Below are 25,133 nucleotides of genomic sequence, written 5' to 3' on the forward strand. Positions count from 1 at the left end.
TTGGTGATCCTGAAGTTCTTCAGCTGTTCTTTGTCATGGAAGCGTCTTATTTCTCCATCAATTTTGAAGGACAGTTTTGCAGGGTCTAGGTTGGAAATCATTTTCCTTTAGGGTCTGAAATACTTCACTCCATGTTCTTCTTGACTTTATTGTTTGTGTTGAGAAGTCTGCTGTGATTCTGATAGGTTTTCCTTTATAGGTGATCTGTCTTTTCTCTCTGACAGCTTTTAATATTCTATTCTTTTGTTTGATTTCTGGGATGGTGATTATTATATGTCTGGGTGTAGTTTTATTTTGGTTATGGCTATTTGGAGTTCAATATGCTTCATTGATCTTGATATCAGTTTCCAATGTCATATTTGAGAAATTTTCAGCTATTACTTCTCTAAATATCCTCTTGACACCCTTTATGTTGTCCCCTTCTTTTTCATTTATCCCTATCAACCTTATGTTGTCTTTCTTTGCGTCATCTTGCAGGTGTTGAATTGTTATTTCCTGATTTCTTGTTATTTTTAAAGATCTTTTCTTTCCTGTTCACTGGCTGCAATCTTGTCTTTGAGGTCTGGAATTCTATGTTCACATTCATTGAGGTGGTTTTTACAACTTTCAATGGAATTTTTGATTTCTTGTATATCTCTTTGCATCTGCTTTATATATTGTTTTTTTCTTATATTGTTCATCCAGGGATTCTATCTTTTTGTTTAGTTCCTCCAATTTTTTAACTGTGTCTTCTTTAAATATGTTCAGCATCTCCTTCATTTCTTTTATCATTTATTCTTTTACCTGAGATATTATTTCTAGTTTGAATTCCTTTAAAGCTTCCCGGAGTTGCTTCTTTATTTCGGTTACTATTATTTCAGGTATTTCAGGCATATGGCATGTATTTTCTTCTATCTACATGGCTCCTAGGCTTTCTTGAGATGGGCTGGATGTTTGAGATTGCATTTTGGTCTTTTGTTTTGTCATTTTCCTATATTTCTGTGTTTCAAGTGTTGTTCCAAAGCTTCCCCTGGGCGTGTTAGAAATTGTCTCCTATGTCCTGGGCTCCTGGGACTCCTCTAGTAGTGTAGCTTCCTCCTTGGGAAGCGAGACCCCCAGAGTAAAAGAAGGTTGCCAGGCTCCTCTCAGGTAGACCTAAAGCCTCCTCAAGCTACACAGCTTCCCTCTCTGGCAGCAAAAATCCCCTGAGGGAAAGAAGGCCACCTGGTGTGGTCCAGGCAATCCCAAATTCTGCTAAGCTCAATCTAGTGTGGCTGCAAGCCCAGTGGGCCCCCAACCCCCTAGAGCAAGGATCTCATACTCTCCCGGGGATTGCATGTTGTGTAACCATCCAGCTCCTTGGATGGCAAAACTCCCCAGGCTGATAGAAGGTCCCCCTATGGCCTAGGTAGGCCGCAAACCTCCTCAGCAGGGCTGCTCCCTCCTCCAGGCAGTGTCAGTAGTTCTGGTGCTCGCCAGGTTGAAAGAAGGTCACAGGCAAGGCCGGAGCAGGTTCCCGCAGCTTGGCCCAGTTCCCTCCTTCAGATGGGGCAGCTGCCATGTGCCCTCCGGGAGAGAGAGGGCAGCCAGCAAGGCTAGGGTGGGTCCTGCGGCTCAGCCCAACTCATTCCTCCAAGTGGTGTGAAAAAAAATTTTTAAAAGGCCACATTTTGAAGACCATCAGTTGGAGTTTTATTTGACTATCTGTATCCTTTGTTTCTGGTTGGCCTTGTGACTTGCTTTGATGAATAAAATGTGGCAAAATGATATCTGAGAGCTGTGTTGTGATTTTTTGCTCTCTATTCATGAAGACAAAGGCACAGCCGAGGCCTTGAGCATGTGGTGCAGGCCCTTTGACCAGCTGGCCAGGCCCCATCTAGCCCAGCGGCTACCTGCAAACCTAGGAGTAGCATAAGGACACAAGCCATCCAGCTGAGCACCTCCAACCTGCAGCACTTGAGCAAACGGTTTGCCAAAGCCCCTCAAATTTAAAGCTTCAAGTTTTGGGGTGGTTTTTCCTGCAGCAATAGATATCTAATACAGAGAAAGATTAACTTATTTCTACGCAGGTAATGAGGAAAAAGCTGAGTTGGAATTCGGACTTTGAGTTTGGACTTGAAGGGTTTAGAAAGGTAGGGACTGCAGGCAAAAGGTTTTTAAGAGAGAACTTGGGCAAAGACCTCGAGACAGGCGGGCATGGGCAGTTCATGGACAGGGCACAGAGCCAGAGATCCCCGTGATACATGGGCAGACATAATAGAGTTCACTGGCAATTTCCACCACTAAATCTCTCACTAATACTCACAGCTCCTAAGACAAACTGATGTTTTATGAGATGTTTCCAAAATCTTATTACCACAAAATGCAAAGCACAAGTGTGTTCCATTTCTCTATCCTCCTTAGATGGCGCAAATAAGGGTTTGTGATTCACAGTTGCTGGGCCAAAGGAGAAATTTTCTTGATGCCTGGAGAAACCAGCAGGAGAATTTTACTCAGCCCTGACTCTGGGGTTTGGATGAGATTCAAGTGTAAACACAGAGACAGCTGCTTGCAGGTCTGAGAATCCAGAGGGAATTGCCTGGTCTCTCCTGTCAGGATCAGAAGTGGATTTCAAAACTTTGACTTATGTAAGACTTCTAGGTAGCAAATGGGTTATAAATCTCTAGAAATGAAAGTGTGAGATAGGGGTCCCATTTCCCCTCAAACTAAACATCATTCTCTGTAGCAACTTATGAAAATGGAAAAAATAAGTCAAATGATAGCATAGAATTTATAAAACATAAGTTTTAATATGAGGTTGAATTGGGTCATGGTGCATCTTATAGTTAAATGTACAATCTTAGTTAAGTTACAAAACCTCACTGGACCTGGATTGATCATCTGGAGATTGGAGGTAATAATACATTTTTTAAATGAAAATTAAATCAAATAATATAAAAAGAAGTATAGTTCAGTGCCTATTTTTAATACATATCTAACACATCCTGCTATTAAATTGCTGTTGTCCTGAGAATACTAGACTTACCCTTCTATTCCCAAAGTCTGATTTCTCAGTTATGTAAAGTGTGAATTTTTTCAGAAGTCCCAATCGTGTTTTTCAAACAAACCAAATGTGCTGAGTGTGCATATTTTCTAGATGCTCCCCAAATCTTGATAATTCATGTATTTAATATGGAGATACATTTCTTTAGGAAGGGATATTTAACCTCAAGTATCACTTCCCCGTTTGGCAGAGTGACAATGACTGAAGTATACACCCTCCAACTAACGTCCTTCAAGGAATGGTGTCTCCTAGATTCACAATGCAGGGAGGATAGTCCCACACTGACTCTGATTCACTAACCAAAACAATGCAATGGCAAAGACACTGTGTTGGCCACCTTAACAAATCATGGCAATTTCAGCATCTGTGATTTTGGTGGCCTGCATTGAAGAAGTTCAGCTTCACTCCTGGAAATATGACACAGAGAGAACATATGGGAGAAAGAAAACTGACTCGGTAGAGTCTGAAAGTGGGTCAGCAATTCCAGCATCACAGCTAAAGACAAACTTCCACTTGTCCCTCCCAAGGGACCAGACTTGTGCCTGAGCCATCTTGGACCTAACAGTCCAGTGAAGCCCTGGAGCGGCGCATTAAGTGGAGCAGAAGAACCGCACAGCTGAGCCCTGTCCCACAAAACTGTGAGAGCAATCAGAGCGGTGTGTTCAGTCACTCTACTTTGGAGCAGTTGGTTACATAGCAGTAGAAATGTAAGCAGCAACTGTGCCCCCTTAGATGTGTTTGTGCATGGTAACATTTCCAAGTTTTAAAGATCTGAGAATACTCTGCCTGCTCCCTGAGCGCACAGTGTGCTGAGGACCAGACTAAAACAAGTCTGCATAATGGCATGGGAACTCCATGTGCCTTTTTCCTGAGGGCAAGCTCATCCTTGGAGAGACATAATTCAGTAAAGTTTCTGTTCTTTTGAAGATACAGATGAGACACTGTTACTCTGTGGCCAGACTTCATTCTCCTGAAGCCATGATTTTTTTGTAAAAGATGGGAATCTATGTCTTCAGTGTTGACTTTGTAAGAAGAGTGTTAGCTAGTGAAAATCATGTCACAGGGCTGTGTTGGAGATGCCACAATATAGCTCACCAGAATGACATTCTAGTAATGTGTGTGTGTGCATGCATGTGTGTTAGGCAAAGAATACACAGATTTGGCCCTCTTAATTCAGACTGCCAGAGACAGATTTGAAGGTCTCTGGTCTTCATAATGGAATATGTGAGGTATGAGAGCAATGGAGGGGAAGATCTAGGTGCACAGCTGAAGTATCAGGGCATTTTCCCCAAATATTGACAGTGTGTTAGCTTCAGAGAATGTGGTAGCGGGAAAGGGGGGTCTTGAGGACAGACTAATCCTCATAGAAAAGGAAAAATCAGCAGCAGGCAGTTTCCAGGCAACAGTCTGCCAAGTGAGGTCAGGATGGATCCTGAGGCTGCTAGGACTTTTATTTTGCAATAAAAATGAAAGTTGTTAATAAAAACCTATAGTTTTATTCTATGAAGAGAAGATCAGTGTTGTCTGGGGTGTTGTGCTGGTGAAGCCATCTGGGAGAGGCTAGTGGGAGGAGTGCTGGAGAGAGAGGCAGGTTTGAATGGGCGGGTGAGAGGTCAGATATTGTACAGGATACACGTAGGCATCTTGTGAAGCCTCGGGCTCTTTCCCAGCTGCCAGGAAGCCATGAGAAGGTAGGTATGGGTAGGACCTGGACCTTAAAGGTATACAATGACCTGGAAGAGCCTAGCCTTTAGAGGGACACAGATTTATGCTCTAATTTTGGCTGTGTCACCTTTAGTTCTGTGACCATGGGCATGTCACTTGCAACACTGAGGGTTCCATGTGCCCATGAATAGAAAATTTGGTCCAAAGGGTTAACCAAGAAAGGATTCATTTTTCTCATATAATAAGAAATCTATGATTCACTTGGGCAGGACTGGTGTTATTGCTGGCTGTTTTCAGCTTTGAAATCATTGGCCCAAGACAGCTACTTTAGCTCTAGTCATCACGTCCTGCAAGCAGTCAGAGAAAAGCCTCCTCCTTTTGAGGTGTCTTTCATTTTGGGGGGAATACAACCCTTTCCTGGGGGCTTTCACACCTGTATCTCAGTTCATTTCACACATGCACACACACATCCAAACACATCCTGGGCAAGCCTTTACCAGCAGAGATGTGAGAAGGACCAGATCAGCATTTAAATAGGGTGCACTGCAAGTCCAAATTCTGTCAATTTGGAAGACTTCAGAAGAGTGGAGAAGCAACCAGCCATGGGTTCTGCATTCATCTGTCCCTATTTTAGGTAGAGGTAACAGCATTTGTAGAAGGACATGTGACTTACAGCACACCCCATCAAGATGTAAGGAATCCTTGCCTGTTGCATGACTGCTAGAATGTCTTCCTTCATGAGTGCAGACTGAGTGAACGAAATTCAGAGATGAATATGGGCACCCAGTGTGCTGGCAAAGTACAGAGGAAGCTAGGAATGGATGTTGCTGCTGTCGTTGGCCCATCTGCCCGTGCTTTGTGCCAGCATCACTTCAGAGATTACTGGGTATCTTATAGCATCAGCTACCATAGCTCATCTCAGGAGGGTCCTTACTAAGGGGAGACCACCGGAGAACTGTGGTTGGTGTAGGAACTGGGCCTTCCTCAGAGTTGGCAACCATGAGCAGGGCTGTTATCCTGCCTTTCCTAATCCAGCGAGCAACAACTTAAATTTTCTCAGACATCCGATATTACCTGGTATAAAACTGCCCGCCAGGAGTTAAACTATCCAAGAAGCCCACGAGGTTCGAAAACAGATGAAGAGTTATCAAAACAAAGAGCTGTCTTCTTGAATGTTGGTCTTGGCCTCAGACTTGAAGGTCATGTACTCCACTGTTGAGATGACAGTAGAAGCTAACTGTGAGGCTGTAGGGAGAACCCAAGGTCTCCCCAGTACACCCAGAGCCCTCTTCACCCCACTAACTGTCCACGTCCACTGCTCACTAGTGCTCCCCAGTTTGTCCTGCCACACCAGACGTGCCTGCAGGATGGCGCCTCAGCTGCAGAAAGCCCTCCCCAGGAGGCCCCATGCCACAAGAAATGGCCAGGGTCAAGACCTGGACACCACCACTCTGGTTCCTGCCCTCTGTTCCCATCTTTGGGGTCCAGCTTCTCTCCTGGACCCCTCTTCCTCACCTCTCATTTCCTCAGCCATAAGGATAAATTTGAGGCATTTGTAGGAAAAACAGATCAATCTCGAGACCATACTACTAGGGGAAATGTATCAGACACAGACAGTTAAATATTACACCATTTCTTTTCTTTGTGAAACGTCAACTATACCTAATTTAAAGAGCAAAATAAAACAGAGATGGGAGAGAAGTGGGAGGGAGTCTCTGGAGGAGGGAAGGGACCTAGAGAGGGGAAGGGAAAGAAGAGGGCAGAGGTCAAGATGATCCAGCACCATGCATGTACGTACGGATTCCTCAGAATGAACGTGATTGTCCCTGCAAACATATAATGGCGAAAAGATTTATTCATGCGCCCACAAGGTAAAGAAAAATCACTCTTCTGAAAATGTGGGTACCCTCAAATGCAGTGGAGGATTCAGAATTGTCAAATCCAAAGAACACGTCTTTCTGAACATCTCTCGCTCTGGCGTTTCTGAAAAGTTTTTTACGAAGGTATTCTTCATATATGAAAAGAAATGTCATGAGCCCCAGGGAGTCTGGAGTTATGACCAGAGGCCACAGCCACAGGCATGAAATAACTCGGAAGACCCGTTTCATCTTAGGAATTCAGTCACGGTGTCTAGCCTCCCCTCAAATGAAAACAACGGTTTCTTCCCTTCAAATCTCTTCACCAAATTAATACTCAAGGGATACCCTTGTTTTAATCCCGTGGCTGCCTATCCCGTCTGCCACCTGTGTTTGGTTGGGTTCTGTGACCCTGGCCAGGGTCCCCGAGTACTCTTAGCAGTTATTTTTATCCTCGGGCTGCTAGGAACTGAGTGAGCCTCAAGGCAGAGGCCTGTGGCTTCGCTGAGCGGCATTTACTTTTCTGACTTCTCATGTCCTCTGTCACTTTGCCCTCTCCTGGAGAACAGGAAAGGAGGGCAGACAGAAGTGGGCTGGCATTTGGCTGACCACGCTAATGCTTGTTTAGCCCAGCCCCTGAGCTCAGCACAAGGAGAAACCATGATCCAAGGGAGCCTCCTGGGAACGGCGGCTCCTGGGGCGTGTGTCCCTCACGGCACTCAGGTCTCCAATCTTGCATTTGGAGAATGGGCCCTGCCGGCTTCTCTCAGAGCCACCTGCTCCTTCTCTGGATTCTGAATACTCTGACCGGACCGACAAGTTTCACTTAGAGCTACAGAAGGCTTTCTTGGGGGATATACCTCACACTTATAATTTTAACTAAAGTTCTCTTTCAACATTGGTTTAGATGGTTTTGAGAGTTGAATTTGTTATATTTTGGTGTTGTTAATAAAGGAACGTGTCCTTTAGGCCTTTCCAAATAAGAGTTCATGTTATATTTTTATAGACTTTTGTTGTAGTTAAAAAGGAAGCCTTTAACTAGTCAGGGATTTTCCCAAAGTATTTTCCTACCGAAGGAGGAAAAAAAACAATCAATGTGTTGATTATAATTATGTTCAGCTGGGGGTAGACAGAAACTAAGACCAAAACATTATCAGCATAGGAAACATTTGTTTCTCTATGTGTAAAAATCTGAATCCCAAATTCACATACCCAGTTCCACCAGAATTTTCCCACTGAGGGTAATAAGCGGCCCAAAGCCTCCACCTGGAGCCAAAGTCACGCTTTTCCCACCAGAACTGTCTCCTGACCTGGGCACCCGGCCCCGGACACCCCTCAGGCCCTGGACACCAGCCCCGCGCCACCCCTCAGGTCTCCTGCCCCCTCCCGCTGTGTCCACCCCCCAGCTCCCCAGCTCTGCCTTAGTTGCTGACTCCTGGGGAGCGTGCACACGTGCCACCTCCTGACATAAACCCTTTGCGTGCTTCACCTCCTTTCCACTCGAGCATTATTATTATTACCACCATTTATTTAACAGAGGAGGAAATTAAGGAACAAACTCCCAAATGTCACATGTTGAATGTAAGATCAGGATTTGAACCGAACCCGGGCCTCAACCCTGAAGCGCCCTTTTTGCCGAGCTGGGGATCAAACCCGGGACCTCGCACAGGCTCAGCGCTGGCCCTGCAGCAGAGGCCCCACCCACCCGGTCCGAGGCCCATGCTGCGCAGCTGTAGCTTTCTGGTTTCTTTTATTATTATGGGAGATCCTCATTCCATGGCCTCTCCTCGCCCCCCCAGTGCCAGGCTCCCCCCCAGTGCCATTTCCCATAGGACTGGTCACCATGGCCGTCTCTCTAAGACGCTGCCCGGTCAGGTTGGTTTGCAGCCTGAAACTCATCCAGCCTGTGCAGCACCGAGCTGTGCAGGCTCCATCCGGCTCCTCCACGGTGCACAGGCCGCTGCAGGGTGTGCCGGCCTCTCGGCCCCCTCCTGAGCCGTCTGTCTGGCCTCACTGCCCCAGGTCTCAGGCCCCTCCTAAGCCTACATCTAGATCTTTGCTTTGCCACTCGGGGCTCCCACCACAAGTTCAGGCTGTGAGGAAAACAGCTCCAGGGTCCCCCGGGGTGGACAGGGCCCGCTGGGCTTTCAGCCGAGTTACTGGACCTCTGGCAGCAGGATCAACAGCACCCTCTCCTGCCCAGCTCTTAGGCGCTCTTTGGGGCCTTGGTTCTTTGTGTCTGTGGGAGGAACCACATGCTTGGTGCAAAACAGTCACCCAGCAAATTGCCAAATACGAACAAACTGAACTTAACTACTTCATTTCTCTCCACCATTTTCCTACACAAAGCCTGGGAAATGAAGACTACCCTTGACCAGCACTGGCTTTACGCCGGCTTATTCACTGGTAGGGGAATTCCTCTCCGAGCAGGATTGGAATAATCCAGAGGCCACACAATTTGTACGGTGCACTGTGGGGAGAGATGTGAGAACCTACAAGGAAAGATCTGGATCAAAAGAAGAATGTGAATATATTCAAGAAAGAGAACACCTACAACACAGGAACTGCTGCCCCATGGCACAGAATGTGCCCAGCATCTTTGGGAGTAGGTTGTAAAGGAGATAACCTGGGAAATTTAAGAGCAGAAATCACAGCCACTGCTTTCAGTGGGCAGCGTACAAATTGATGGGTTGTAGGATTTTTAAAAAAGATCACAATAGTTTTATTTATCTCCTAAGATCCTGCCGCCTCAGTGGCCGGCTTCCAGGTGAAATTACCTTGTCTGGCCTTGGCTCATCCTCTTCTCCCTACTAATCAACCCTTCAGACCCTCATTCATTAGACGGGGTGATGTCCTTCACCACTAAAGAATCGCAGCCCAGAGGCTCGCTCACGTTGCCATGGAAACAGAATCACTTTCTGCTTCAAGACGCCTCACTTCGCTGGCACCATTATAAAGCACAATGCATTGGAAGGGCTGGGCTGGGAACCAGCTATTCCGCCCATCAGTGTTACACTCAGCCTTTGGGAGAATAAATGACTTTCAATTAGGGTACTTAAATATCGTTTAACTTTAATAATTATTGTTAGAGCCCCAACAGAATTTTACTTAGAACGGAGTTAAAAAATGGATTTGCCATTAAAAGGGAGAGCTATAAATTCTTTCAGACCAGAGTGCTTCCGTTAAAGAACATATGAGGGAATGTGTAATTATGATTTAATTATGCATAAAACAGGAGTCTCTGATTTTTGGTTTCCTGATTTGACCCTATTGTGGATTTGCGAGGCTTCTGTTATCTCTCTCTGTTTCAGTCTGTCAGCCTGCTTTCTTAGTAGGGAGTGTGTACACCTGCATCTTGTGTGGGGTGTGTGGGGCGTGTGGGGTGTGTGCACTCACATCCTCTGTTCTCAAATTGCTGGAGCTCCAGCCCCACTCTCTCTCCTACTCCTGGGTCTCCGTCTCTTCCCAGCATCCCAGCTCTTTTTGCCACCTGGTCCTGCTACTAGGATTTTCCCTTCACCTAGGCCCAACCCTCCATTCAGTGGCTGTCATCTTTTATTTTCTCTTTGTGTTAACTATTTCTTATTGCTTGTACACTGTCTCATAAGAGCAAATCTGCCAGACCTATACTGCTGGAACGATCAACTCAGTAAAATAAAATCCTGGAAACAAAACAAGAATCCCTCACCCATGCAGCTCTAAAGATGCTCACAGTCACGGGGTTTGCTTATAGACTATTAAAACAGACAGACAGCCACACACAGTCACACACACACATGATGCACGCACAAAAACACACGCACATCCACCCCACACACACAAACACACACTCAGAGTCTAATTAGAATCAGAGAAAATCACGTACAATGAAAAGGAAAGAAAGCCTTTTACTGATTGGCTAGTGATTAGAAAAGACCGTGATACTTTCAAAACACTTGTGTCTTAGTTTTGAAAGCCATGAAGAAGCAATGAGAGACAAGTGACAGCTGACCAATCAGTGGCCGCTATAGTTTGAATCTGTCATCCCACTTAATTGTTAAGTTATTTCCACTTTATGAACAATATAAAGTGGCTCAGATGATTTTTTCAAACTGTCATTCCCAAAGTCACCACACAAGCTCTGGCTTGTGACTCAAGTTCAGTGCCCTTTTCACCTGCATCCCCCGGTGGAGGGTTGGGTGGAGCTCTGTGTGCAGGGAGATAGAACTCAAGGACCCCAGGACACCAGGCCTGGGTGTGTCCCCCAACAGGACATTGGAGAAATGATTTGTGTCCAACTCAGACCTGTTCAGCCTTAATCAGCACGGAAGAATATCTTCTTGTTTCATTGTGTGTATAGGACAAAGCAGTTAAAATGTACAAAACCTGTCTATAACCCTGACAAGGACTTCGTGTTTCTACTGGAAAAGAGGCTCCCTGTGCTGTAACAGGTCCAGATAAACAGTGCCACATTACTGTCAATCAGTTCGGCCTCCAAATCACCATCAATCTCAAACCTCCAATCTTTTGGAGTGCAGACGTTGTCATGTATCTCTTCTATGTCTCCCAAATCATCTAAGACAGTGTTGGGTTGGTGTACAGACTGGCCGCTCAGTTTTAAATGATGGAATTGTGATTAAATCAAACCGTCCTCCAATATCTATTTAATTCACCACTTATAAGACCTAATTTTATTGTATTATCAGAGGATTCATTAAATACATAGATACAGTTAGCTCAGGGTGCTTCATGGAAATACATTCATAATCTTGGTTCACAGTAGCATCCAATTAGTTTTTATAAAGAATCAAATTATGACTTCTTTGTTATTATCACATATAAGAAATATCTCATTGCTCTAAATTCTACAGCTTGCCTTTCAGAGAACCCAGAAATGTTAGTGAAATAAGTGTTAGAGAAAAGTCACTTACCTAGTGCCTAAGATTCCTCCTCTAATACCTCTGGTAAATTCACAAAAACAGTCCTGTTTTAGTGCCTTTGTGTGTATGTACTGTACACTGGACTTGAAGCACACTGTTTCTCTCTCTCTCTCTCTCTCTCTCTCTCTCTCTCTCTCTCTCTCTCTCACCTTTTTGAGGCAGAGTCTCACTATGAAGTACAGGCTGGCCTTGAACTCACAACAGTCCTGCCTCAGTCTTCCAAGAGCTGTGATTACAGCTGTGCACCACCTTGTCTAGATAATATATTTTTTTCTTTTCTTTGGTACCAGGAATTGAACTCATGACCTCATCCTTGCTAGGCAGGCACTGTGCCACTGAGCTACCTTGCTGGCCCCACCAACTCTCATTTTATATCAGTCCTACGAAATTGAATCTAATTGTGGCAACCGCTTTGTAGATGAGGAGCAGATTCAGAGAGTTACAATAACTTGCTCAAGTCACAACACTAGTGTGACAGTGTCACCTGCACAGGCCACTTCCATGGATCTACCCTTAACCATGGGTCTGAACTGCCCCCCTGCCCACCAAGCTGGTGCATGGTCACCTCTGGGGAAACCAACTTTCCTTCAGTGTCTAGCCCTGTCAAGCCTTCATCCTTCATTTTATAAGTGGAAGGAAGGAAGGAAGGAGAGAGAGGGCAGGGAAGGAGAGATAAATAAGTAAACAAGAAAAGAGAAGAGGAAAGGAAGAATAGAGAGACAATTTCTCACTGTCTAAAACACCCTTCAAATTACCCAAGGATAAAATAGACCCATCCAACATGTTTTGCAGTAATCAACACTGTTGAATAATAAACCTCGGAGGTGCTGGTTTGGTCTGGTCTGATGTCATCTGCTCTGTTTTCATTTTGCAGGGGAGGTGTTCTTGCAGATTACAGGGCCGCTGGAAGAGATTTATAAGATCTACTGCTATCAGCACGACGAGGCCCAGAGCGTGCTGGAGTCCTGCGAGAAGGATGAGGAGCTGATGCGACACGTGGGCCCCTGTCTGCAGGCCTTAAAGTAAGCAGGGCAATTCCAGCTGGGTACCCACAGCACCCAGTGGGGCCATCTAGCAGGGACAGCGGGAAAGGGTCCCACATGAATCCAAGGCTTGTGAGACTGCCGGGCACTCTGCTGTGTGCTCCCGGGAGAGACAGCAGCCCCTGTCAGAAGCCTGCACCCACTGCTTTCTCCCCTGGAAGTTTGACTAAAATAACACAGGAGAAGATTCAGGGCTTGGTGGAGAGAAAAAAGTGCACTACCCAAAGAATAGTAAAGTCCAGAAGGAAAATCCTTTCTTAAAGCTGCCGTAACTTGGCAACTCCATACATTCCATGGACACCCTGGGCAAGATGGGGGTGCCTTGTGGACCCCAAGTGGCTCTCCTTCCCATGATGCCTTGTGGGGGATGAAGGGACAGTGGCAGGCAGTGGCAGGACAGTTGGCCATGCCCTCCATCCTCAGCCCCAAAATGCTGGGAAGGGTGCTGAATAACATACAAAGTTAGAATAAATATCTATTCACTATAAAATTTTTAAAAATAGAAGAAAGCATGGATAAGATTTTTGAAACCATGCTATTTCACCACCAATTAATACTGAAGTTCTCACTTCTGTTTGACGCTGTCCAATGCACACACTGCTGGCCATGCCGAGGGCAGCTCTAAGAGGAAGCTGGTAGCTCGCTGTGCGTACAGTGCCAGCCTCCTGGCTCCGAAAGCTAACGCTGCTCTCCAGCTCGGCATCCTGCCCAGGGCTGTCTATGGTCTTTCCCTGTCAGTGACTGCAGTCAGGCCAGCGACAAGAGACACAGATAGCTGTGGTGTGTAAATGAGTGCACACCGGTCTGATGTCCCACTCACCTCCCTTGGACGCTGTACTATGCAGGCTGGGTACAGGGAAGAGGGACAGAATAAGTGCCAGGAGTGTGGCAAGGTGTTAAAGTGAAATCAGGAGAGAGAGACTTTTTGGAAGAAGCCTTTCCAGACTGAGTCCGTCTGCAGCAGGGTTTACAGGGCGCCCCTGAGTTTCAATGAATGAATGAATGAATGAAACTTTAACTCGGTTGCCCTCTACTGGCTGTGAAAAAATTGCCAGGTTTTACTCATGTTTTTCTTATCATGGTCAACAATATAGTCAAAGCATTACATTGTGAGTATTTAGTTTTGTGCTGTGTCAAGGATAAGTTTGGAAGCTAAGAAAACAAAAATAAGTTGGACTTTATACTCAGCCCACAAGGAGCTCAGTGTGATCATCAGTTAACGCTTAAATTCCATACCTTCTAATCAACTCCAGTTAAATATTTCCCACTATGTTCTATTTAGTTTGGTGCTAACATATCAATTCAGAGCAATGTTAAAGTCTGAAGCCGTATTTGTCTTAAAAATTCATATGCAAGAATCAAAATCTTCTAAACATACAGCTACTTTTTTCCTTGGAAAAAAAATAAAGACATCCTAGATAGGGATGAATACCTTTCCTGCCTTAAAAGAAGTAGTAATGTCCAACCCAATAATGACTATGTTGAATCATTTTCTTCTGTTTCTAGAAACAGAAGAAATAGATATAGCAAATGAAAATCTAGCCTCTTGGGTCATCAGCCCAAATCCAACCCAGGGATGGAAGGTCCTCGGCTGGGCAGATGAGGTTCATCTGCACAGGACATGCACTCACCAGAAGTAAAGTTGCCTCCAAAGGAGGGTGGACATTGGTTTGTTATTCCTTAAGCTTTGTCTCCTAGGGCTGGTCACCCCTAGCTGTCTAGCTCAGTCTCACACCCCCTAAAGGATGGAGGCAATTTTGAAATCTCATCAGGTATCACTTCTTGAAAATTACTTTCAGGTCCAATGGCTTATTTGATCTTTTTCTGAAAGCTTTGAGTTGTTGTCCTATGATGCCCCAAATTTTGTATATTCAGAGCTGTTTTGATTTTTGGAAATAAATGTAGCCACTGGAAGGTGTTAACACTTAGAACTACCAAATCCAGAGGAAGCAGTATTGGCAGAAGTATTTCTTAGGGGAAAGAAAATCAAAATAAAGTAGTTTAAGTTAGAGCTATTTTCCCCAAAGTTGCCTTTCCATGGAAATAAAGTTGATGATGAATTGTGCTGGCCTGCCCGAGGGCTGACAGCTCTGGAATTATTGACATTACGGTAATACTGACCTCAATTGAACTGAGCCTCAAATTTTGAAAAACAGGTTTTCAAACAGGTTTATAGGCCAGAGAAAGTCTGCAACACCTGAGGGCTTGGTTCTCCTCACCCAGCAATCAGTCAAAGTTGTTGCCGCAGCTCTGCCTTTTCCTAGTGGCTAAAACACTGAGCCCAAGCTCAGGTGCCTTTGCTAACAAGTATTAGGTGCAGTCTCGGTTTTCTTCTGTGAGGAGGAAAATGTGGTTTGTAATAATATCCACTGGAGAGGCGGCTTCATACCCCAGAAGCTAAAGTGGATTTTAAAGTACTTAGATTGCATTTTAGCCAAAATTAAAATATGCTTATAGGAGCCTAATAAATATTTATTAAGACTGCAAGATAATGTTGAAAATATATATAAATACTTTTAATATATAAATATAGGACTTGCCTCCCAGGAACACAAACTGTAGTTGGGGAGATAAATAAACCCATCAGAAATGTTTCATAACAAAGCAAGAGTTAATTTAAGTAGGGCACCAGGGGCTGAGGTTCAAGACTAATTTCCAAAAGGGTAGCACAGAGGTATTGGTTCTGTAACAGATTCAAATTCATACCCTTTGGTTATTCCGTGAAGCCCATTATCATTCAAATGAGAAAACAGTATTTGTATCCAGAAAGTAATTTTGAACCTTCCTGAAATGTGAGGGCAGCGTTTCCGGGCTGGATGTATAGTAATGACGAATTCCTTGTGTCTTCCCCCAAATCCCTGCCGGCCCCCACGCACGGGATAACCTGTGGTCCAGTCTGGGGTCAGCACCTCTACTCACCCCCACAGGGTCCCAGTTCACACCCGAGAACTACTTTAGAGAAATCTGCCGACAGCCACATCACGTCCCTGAAGGAAACAGACTTTTCATCAACTTAACCTATGCAGCAATTTAAGGAAGGGAAGACTGTAAACCCATCTGGAGGTACTATGCACATCTACATCTACAGGCTGCCAATAAGAAACCTGCAGTCTTTTATTTATTTTAGTGATGAGTAGTTACAGACTGGCATTAATGCCCTCTAAACTTATGTGCAATATTCTATAGGCTCTAGAAATATAGAAGCTATTTGCTAAAGATCTGGTTGCTTTGGTTCTTTGGGGTTATTTAATGCTTTTCAAAGAAGAAAGTGAAACATGGTGGCTATTGATGCAAGCAGAACTATAATTAGAATAGCCTGTCTGCTGCCTCCTTTTTTCTAGTTATAAATAGCACACAAGTCCCTGCTACATTTCAGAGGCCCCACAGGTTTATATTGTAACAGAAAAAGAATGAAAGAACTTCCCTAAGTTTTGGGGTAGAGAGAAGACCTGCTTTTGCAGTATTGTTGCAAATGCATCCATGTTTATCTAGCTGACCTGAGGCGCCTCCACCTTGGGAGGGACACCTTAAGCGCCACACACACACACACACACTTTTCTCCTGTAGCTTTTCTATTCAGAAAATCTCGAAGCTCCTGCAATGCAGAATCTAAAGGAAATCTTTGACCTCATTCATCACTTGTATGCTTATTTTTCTAAACAGTGTGTTCCAAGTAAAAAATTTAAAATCACTTTCAGAATATCTTAGTTCCTCGTTACATGGTATCACGTCTGAACAAAAACAATACAACCCTTCTTCAGAAACAGTGACACAAAAACTGTCAACTGTGAGTGACACTGTAATGAGCCCATGCAAGGAGAAGGCGCAGTGAGAGGTGACTTTATCACTTTATCCCATAAATGGGCAAATGGGAACATTTTAACATCCTCTCTCCTGAATTTGCCTTAGCTGGGACTAGCTTTGGGAAAGTTTTAGTTTAAAAGAGATTTTGGGGGAAAAAAAAAAGATGAAAAATAAGGAAGGAAATGTTTAATCCAGTGCACTCTCCCTACCAGTAATAGTTCCTCTACAAAAAACTTCTTAGGTTCCTTCTATAAAATGTTACACCACACAGAACACAATATTTGATCAGTGTTACAGTACTTAGGCTAAGTGGTTGAAATAAATGAAATAGAAAGAGAAAAATTCCATGTTTTTTCCAGGAGTTAAAAGTTTGAACATCAAAATATGCATTTCAGTTCCTAAATGTTCAAATTGTATACTTCAATGGAAAATTGTATTTTTTAAAGATTCACCTCCTCAAAATTTGATACACAATTCAAAGCACCCTGGGCAAATGAAAGAGAATAAAAGTTACATAAAGAGTGTTGAGCTTGAAGGAAATAACGTGGATGGAAACACTGGCCAGGGGAAACTTAAAGCCATTAATAATTCCCTAAAATTATGACAGCTACTGATTTTAAAGAAATCATTCTGTGCTTGCCTCTCACCTCTAGGAGGTCTTGAAGGCAGAAAAACCCAGTTATTTCAAGATGCCCAGGTGTCCAGTCATAAAAAACCCTAAGCTCAAGGAAGGACATTCCACACATGCATACCTTTGTTTTTCATTTATTTTTATAAGCTTATTAAATCCATTTTAAAATTTATAAAGTTGAGCATAGGTATTTATCATTAATTTTTTTCTCAGTCACTGAATGTAAAAACACCATCTCCCTTGGGTTACAGTCATAAAATTTTTCAATATTGAAAATATTCACTGTATTCCAGAAGACTGAAAACAAGAGGCCACAGTGATCAGGTTTTATGCACAGATTATTGTTTCTTGGTATTGATGTGCGGCTTGTAGAAAAAAACTTTATCTCCTTTATTCCTTAAATTTCACCTGAATACGTTGTGCATTTTTGTTGCTGAGTAATTAATTTGAGAATGTTTTTAACCCCCAACAACTGTGGCTTTTTAGATATTGGGATCACAACAGTGAATGAATCCAGTGTAAAATAAATTTTAAAACACACGGTATATATGGGAAAGTAGCCAGTGTTATGGAAGGAGAGCAGGACAGCAGGAAATGGGGTCAGGATGTGGTGTGAGGCAAAAGCTCCACAGGGTGGTCAGGGAAGGTTTCGGGGGAGGGGGCAGAGACCAGGGAGAGGTGGATCAGCGCAGGGAGAAAAAGGCAGGTCCCAGGCAGAGCACCCAGCGGGAGACAAGGGAGCAAGGTGGACGCGGAGGAAGAGAAAATGGAGAGAGAGCAGCAGAATTTAGTAGCACCTTGTGAAGGTGTTTCTGACAGTTCCCCGTTCCACGGAGAAATTGTTCACTGATAGAAAAATCCTGGAGGAAAAGTTACTGAATATACCTGCCCAAATCAGAATTTTTTGTTTTTAGACTAGAGAGTTATTAGCATTTCAATAGTATTCTGCAAGGCAAACATTTGTTTTGTAGTCTTACAACTTTTTATCCGTACACACTGAGCCTGAACTCAGGGTTCTGCACTGAGCTACACTCCCAGTGCTTTATTTTTTTAGTTTAAGACCGGAACATATTAAGTCAATAAATTGCCCAGGCTGAGCTCAAAACTTGTGAGCCTCCTGCTTCAGCCTCCCAGAACCCACAGAGTATAGATATGCACCAGCATGCCGGGCTCTTGTGAACTCTCATTATTATGTCTAATAGATTTTTTCATACTATGAACAGAAATGTAAGTTTAAATTCATTTTCAAATTATACCAAAGTTTACTGGCTATAATCTGAGTGGACAGTTTTAATTTTACATAAAGTATGAAGCAAAAATGGTAAGTATACTAAAATAAGACTTTAGAAATATGATTATCAAACAATGAGACTAATTCCATGGGACCTTCTTGAGGATCACTTATTGTTTTATTTTGCATAATTAAATTTGAAAGATTTATAATGTTTGTGTATTACCTTTAAAATGTGGATTTACACAAATTTACTTTTTCCCTCTCTTACAGGAAAATATACGTGCAAGAGTAAGTACATTTTTAATTGACCCTCGATAATTGTACTTATTTGTGGCATGCAATTTGATGTTTTTATACATGTGTTGTATATTGATCAAATTAGCAATGGTTACACCAAATGCTTTTATTAAAAATAATGAAAATCAAATATAAAAATCCTGGAGGAAAAGTTACTGAATATACCTGCCCAAATCAGAATTTTTGGTTTTTATAATCAAATATATTTCTTTTAATAAACAAGTCAAGTTTGTGTATGTATTTATCCCATTTTGACACATATGATTTCATATTACTTTATTACCAATTTGTCTGAAATACTCTTACATATTAAATTATCACTTATATCTTACTACATATTTTAGAAGAATCCTAATTTATAATTTATTTAAGTAACTCTCAGGAGTTGTTAAATTAATGCCTTTAGGAATCCTTGTGTGTCCAAGACAATTTTTCTTAAAGCCAGTCTCAGTCTTTAAAACAAGCTCAAACTAATGGCATGATTTTGAGAGTTAAAAGACTAATAATAAACAAGAAAAACTTCCTTATGCATGATAGCAAAATACTGGATTTTATCTCTATTTTGGATTCTTGTATGATTTATGGGAAAAATCATAGATACAGATGGCATAGAAATGACATATTATGATGATATAGATGATTAGTAAGAAGTTATTTTATAAAAACATATATACACATACTCTGGAAGACGTCCAGTTTTCTAGAAACAACACATGTCTCGCCTGTTTAATACTGAAAGAACGATACTGACTTAAATTTAAACTCAAATTTACTAAAACTTTAAAGGCACATGTTTGGTTCAACATGATCGACAGCTCTCCAAGGTCCTGAGTTTTTATGTGTGCGTGTGTGCGCGGCCCAAATGCATTTTAAACTCCTGAGCGTCTACCTCAAGGAATATAAAATGTACACATGTAAGTCACAAATACCGGCACACACACTTCAGCACAGGGCAGCCACGAGGAAGGAGAGAATCCCAGGTACAAGGGAGGCATCGGGCATCATCCTGGAAGCCGATGTGCTGGACCTCAGCTGAGTTGAAGCTGATTTTTGAGGAGTCAGAGGAGACGCCCACGTTATAACCCTTTTGATCTTTTTTTTAAAAAAAGACAATACCCGACTGGCCGACCCGCTGTGGCTCGATCCGTTTGGTGGTTCTGATTTCCGAGGCCTGATGCGGGTTCCCCTCGGTGTCCAGCCCCTCGTCCCCTTGGTGTGCAGCCCGCGTGCCCGGCTGGTGCAGCGGTTGGAGCTCACGGAGCGGGGTTAGGGGGACCTGGTGTCCGCGATTTCTGCTCAGGTTTCCATTCCCGAGCTCAGGACTCTGTAACCCAAAGGCCGGTAGTGCGGAGGGGCACGGCGAGGCCAGCGGGAGCGCTGTGCGGGCACAGACGCCTGCCGCCCAGGCACTGCGGGCCGCGTGGACACCAGCTCTGCTGCCGCCCCGGCCTGCGGCCAGCGCTGGCTCTGCCCCTTGGTAACCGGGCCGCACGCCCGGAGCTGGACGTGGAGGAGGACCGAGCACCGGGCTGGCTGGACAGCAAAGCGGAGGACCGGGAGACTCGGCCCCCACCCACCCCGGGCCTCACCCTGGACGCTGCTGCTCCTGAGGGCGGAAGGCCGGTCCAGCTGTGCCGAGGGACGGGGCCAGCGTCCGCCAGGATGAGAGGTGGACTCAACCAGTCCGCGGTCCGCGCTGACAGCACGTGAAAATCCTTGGTGTTTTCCCCTCGTGTATTTTGAAAAAGATCAAGTCAGTGATATTTGTCATTTCTAAAATGCTTACTGTGAATTATAATCTTATAACACGAAAGCTAGCAGCATCAAAGCGACAAGAGTCCTGGAATCCCCGCAGGAGGGTCCCCCAGAAAGCCTCCACCAGGGCCTCTTCCAAAGGGAAGGGGTGGGGGGTGCGTAATGTCAACCTTAAAGCTTTCAGAAATCCAGCATTCTGTTGTTTTCCTGTTTCATCCTTTCTACGTATGCGCCCTGACCCTTGAGTTCCAGGGCTCTGTTACTGTTAGGTTACTTTCCCTCCTCTGTATTTTTAATACTATCAAAGAGACCCTGCAAACTAAAATAAAAATGAGGACAGGAGGGTGACTGTAATCATGTCCCAGACGTAGACACCGTCACACCGTCACATTGCAGTGTCTCTTGTGTCACAGAGAACTGTACACACACACACACACACACACACACACACACACACATACACGCTCCTGGGTGTCCATCTGCTGCCTCATACAACTGCTCATCGTGGACAGCTTTCCAGGTCAGCAAACGTAAATCCACGTTTTTGTATAACCGCATAATATTCACTCTGACCTGTGCCTTACCTCACTTTACCAAGCCTTTCCTGAAAGCTGCTGAATTGTGTGTCTTGCAAACATTGTTGCCATGTGTGCACTTGGGTACATAATTTTTTTAACCAGTAATCTGATTATTTTCTTTGGAAAGATTGTTAGATCAAATGGCTGCTGATGACTTTTTCAGAAATTTCCCAAAAGCCAGGCTAATTTATATTCTCATTATCCACATAGAGTTGTCCATTCATCTACCACTGCCAACCTGGGTGCAGTTAATATTTGTATCTTTATGCTGTTGCAACATAACAGGCCCAAAGTGGAATTCTGTTGTTTCAATTTCCATTCCTAATCATCTTGAGCATTTAACTGTAATTCATGCTAATGAAGAATCTGTTTAAGTACTTGTTCACTTTTACTGGTACTCCTCTTCTAACAGATCGATAATGTCTCTGATTAGCAAATACTAACCCTTGTCCATCTTACACACTACAAATAAGTTTTCCATCTCAGCTTACTTTCAGCCTGGTTTATGGCTGTTCCTGGTTTTGTTATTATATGTGAAGTTTTAAAGAGCTAAATTTTTAATAGATTTATGCCTGTTTGGTTTTATGTTTTGGTTAGTCATTTTAAAATTAGGATTTAAAATGCAATTCATGTTTTCTTCAAGTTCTTGTATGCTTTTTTTCTTTACTGCTTTTGCTTTTCTTCTTCCTCCCTCCCTTCCTTCCTCACTTCTTTCCTTCCTTCCTTCCTTCTTTCCTTCTTCCTTTCTTCTCTCTCTGTCTCTGTCTCTCTCTGTCACTGTCTCTGTCTATTTCTGCTGAGAATTGCACCCAGAGTCTTGTGCATGCCCAGCATGTGTCTATCACTGAACTATACCCCAACCTCCTATGCATTCACTTTTAACAATTACACATCTGTTCTAAAATTATTTTGGTATAAAGAATGATGTAGGAATTCATTTTTATTTTTTGCATAATTCTAGCTATCACAACACTTGATACTGAATAATAATTTTCCCACTGAATATGAATGCCATATTAAACGTACTCAGTTTCCATAATATTTACACTTATTTCTTTATTTTTCATTTTTGCTACTCATTTCTCCAAGTATATGAACCAGAATTGCTTTCATTTTTCTAGCTTTAAAATATATCTTACTATTAGGTGTGACTTAGTCTCAGCTCAGTACTTTACTTTTTCTGAATTTTCCTAAGAATTCTTATATTTCGTCTTTTTAAAGACTGTTCTTGAAAAAATTATATATCCTCATCTTAGTTACTTTTTTCATTGGTGTGAATACCTGACACGCAAAGTTAAAGGAGGCAGGGTTTATTTAGTTCACAGTCTGTAGATGTTTCAGCTCAGAGTTGGCTGACTCCAAGGCAGGGTGACATGGCCGCGGGGCATCACATCACAGAGGAGAGACAGCTCATGGCAGGTATGAGACAGCAAAAGCAGCAAGTGACAACACTATGCTCTTTTCACCCTTATATTTTATCCAGGCTGCCTGCCCTGAGGGTGAGGAATCTTTAAACCTACCTGGAAGTATGCCAAACCAATCAGTAAATGGATGGCACACCTTTGGCCCTAGCACTGCACGCTCTAGACCCAGCTCCCTCTGGAAAGCCCCACCTGTGACTACATGAGGCTTTGAGGGGATATCTAGACATAAACCATAACACTTTCTGATTTTAGGAGGCAAATAGATCTATGATACTTGTTAAAAATGGCAATGTGTTCTCCTAGCTGCAGCAACTACCCCTCACCAGAGCACATTATTTTCATGTCTTTAGTTCACTATTTTGGCATTTATTTACATACTCTAAAAATACTTTTTAAATACTGTCTACTGATTTTCCCTTGTGGTAGACAAGAATTTCTATCTGTGTCCTATCAATCTCCAACACACTCAGATACATGCACACACACACACACACCACCACCACCACCACCACCACCATTCCAACATCTCTGTCTATACTACATTACATTATAATTTTGTATGTAACAATCCACGATTGAATTGTTACATTCTATCATTCTATCTGGGTAAATTTCAGAGTTGAACCTTGGAGGAAATGAGTTACTTGTTCTTATGGGAGTTAATAATTGTCATTTGTCCTCTTCTGCTTCCTCTAATTTGTTTCTTAGTTTCTTTGCACTCATCATTAATATAAAACTCATGGTGAGTTAATTAAATCATTTTCCAGCTTAACTTGATGCTTGGTGTCTGCTGTCAATTTCATCTCCCTAAAAGTCTCTGTAGCCACCTCTAACCTGCAGTAGATGCTGAACACAAGTGTCCTGTAGGGGCTCCTCTACCCACTCCTAGAGATTTTCTTTCCCCTCTCCTGAGATGGTTCCCCTTGTTTTGGTGGGAAATGTCCTTCAAACAATTTCCTCCATCCCTCAAAGGATGCACTGCAAGTAAGTTTTTCAGAACTGTTATACCCAAATACCTTTATTTTATCCTCATACGTGATTAATAGTTCAAGTAGGAATAGAGTTATACATGGAAAATCTCTTATCAGAATTTAAAGGTAACCATTTCCTAGCTTTTGGTGTTAGGAGCAATCTGAAGTCCATTTCGACTCCTAACCCCTTGCTGGTGTCTGTCTCCGATGGATGGTGGGCCTGTTCTTTGTCCCCAGGACTGCCTGTCCCATGACCTGTAAAGTGTGACACCCCCTTCTTCCTGGACACCCGGTGCATTCTATTAATCAGATCACTCATGCACTTTCCTTAAGTTATTTCACTGACCCTTTCTTCCTCTTTGTCCTGTTCTCTCTTTCCGGGAATCCTATTGTTAGATATGAACTTTTTAGGCCATTTCTCTACTTAGATTATTCTTCTATTTTCTAGCCCTTTATAATTTTACTCTTCTCTCTTGAAAATTCCTATACATTTTCTCTGACACTTGTGAGTTTTCTTTTTCCTTGCTATTATCTTTTTAATTTCCAAGATTGGTTTCTTAGTCCTACAAAGGAGTTCTTCATTCTTATAGGAAGTGTCTTGAACAAGTTGTTGACTGATCATTCTTCCTGACCTCCAGTCCTTCCTGTGACACCCCAGCCCTTCCTCCTCCCTCCACCCACGGCAAGTGACTCAAATTAATGCAACTCTAGGAGGATCAAATATCACCTGCCCTCATTCCTGATGCTGGCTCCCTGCTATCCCATTCATTCATCTTCTGAAATTTGTTAATAGTTCCATATTTTCACAATTATTATTTACTTACAACAAATGCTATTTGTGTAGCAATATATAGTTTCCTGTAAAGTAGAAGGAAACAAATTGAAAAAGATCAGTAATAGTAGAATTGTCTGTGGTTACTTTAAAATACTAAATTTAGGATATTTGTGGTCACAAAGAGGAGAAAATTCAAGTAATATGGTCAATAGTTACATGATTATTTTTCCTTTTATGTCTCTAATTAAGATATACATATATATGTCATTTATGCTTTCATTTTGCGACATTTTTCTTGTATGCAATGTGAAGCTTTTTGCACCAAAACTTGTTGTGGCTTAAACAAGGCCATTTGTGTGTACCTGATTTTGTAAAGTTTCCATCATCATTTGTAATGAGATTATGTACTACTTATGATAAGGCAGAACAAGATGAAATGCAGTTGTGAATGAATAACCACCTTACTTTTCAGCCAGATATACATGGGAATTGTTACACATTTGACTACTTACTGAGGTGTAGGAAGCTGCTATCGGACTCATCTCCCTCATGCAGTTATCAGAACTTAATCTTACTGGGTGGGATTAGACGGGCAGACTTCATGACCCCCAAACCTTATCTTCTAACACATCCTCTATCTTCTCTCCCACCTTGCATGTCTGTCTGATGCACATTCCGCAGCATCGCTGCTCATCACATGGGCAGCTGTGCTCCTTGTATGTCTGAAGACAAACGTGCCCGGGTAGCTCTCATTTTTCTAAAAGATGTTCTGGAGCATGTGTCTTTGGTTCTTTTAAAAGAAACAATGATCACATAATTGCTATTATTGTCAGTTGCAATATAAAAGGAAGCCAATGGAGTTGCAGACAAAAGTAATAACGACATCTGAACACAATAGAGGGTCTGCGTTGGCTTTGTAACCGTCTCAGTAAGGCAGATGGGTGAAGTTCAAAAATGTGTGCAAAAGTGAGTTTCTTCATGTGTGCATATGCACACACAAGCATAATAGATTATTATAATAAATTATTTCACTAAAGTTGGATTTTCTTTATTGAAATATTTGATTAGATTTTGACACTATTTTCAGTGATTCCCAAAAGATTAAATAAATGATTGTTTGATGACAATCTAGAAAAAATAAAAAGAAATTCTGGCCACA

At 42.8% G+C, this 25,133-nt stretch overlaps 1 protein-coding gene across 1 annotated transcript in view; it reads left to right on the plus strand.

The window, feature by feature from the left end:
• The window catches only part of Arhgef38 (Rho guanine nucleotide exchange factor 38), a 124,012-nt gene that overhangs the window by 70,200 nt on the left and 28,679 nt on the right, over positions 1–25,133 (plus strand). The window contains exons 4-5 of the mRNA XM_063260590.1: positions 12,337–12,484; positions 18,445–18,462. Of these exons, the coding sequence (XP_063116660.1) occupies positions 12,337–12,484; positions 18,445–18,462 (166 nt within the window). The remainder of the gene's footprint in view (positions 1–12,336; positions 12,485–18,444; positions 18,463–25,133) is intronic.

Source organism: Cavia porcellus, unplaced genomic scaffold (assembly GCF_034190915.1).
Source record: "Cavia porcellus strain 051 isolate PalLab524CR breed Dunkin Hartley unplaced genomic scaffold, mCavPor4.1 scaffold_14, whole genome shotgun sequence".
NCBI lineage: Eukaryota > Metazoa > Chordata > Mammalia > Rodentia > Caviidae > Cavia > Cavia porcellus.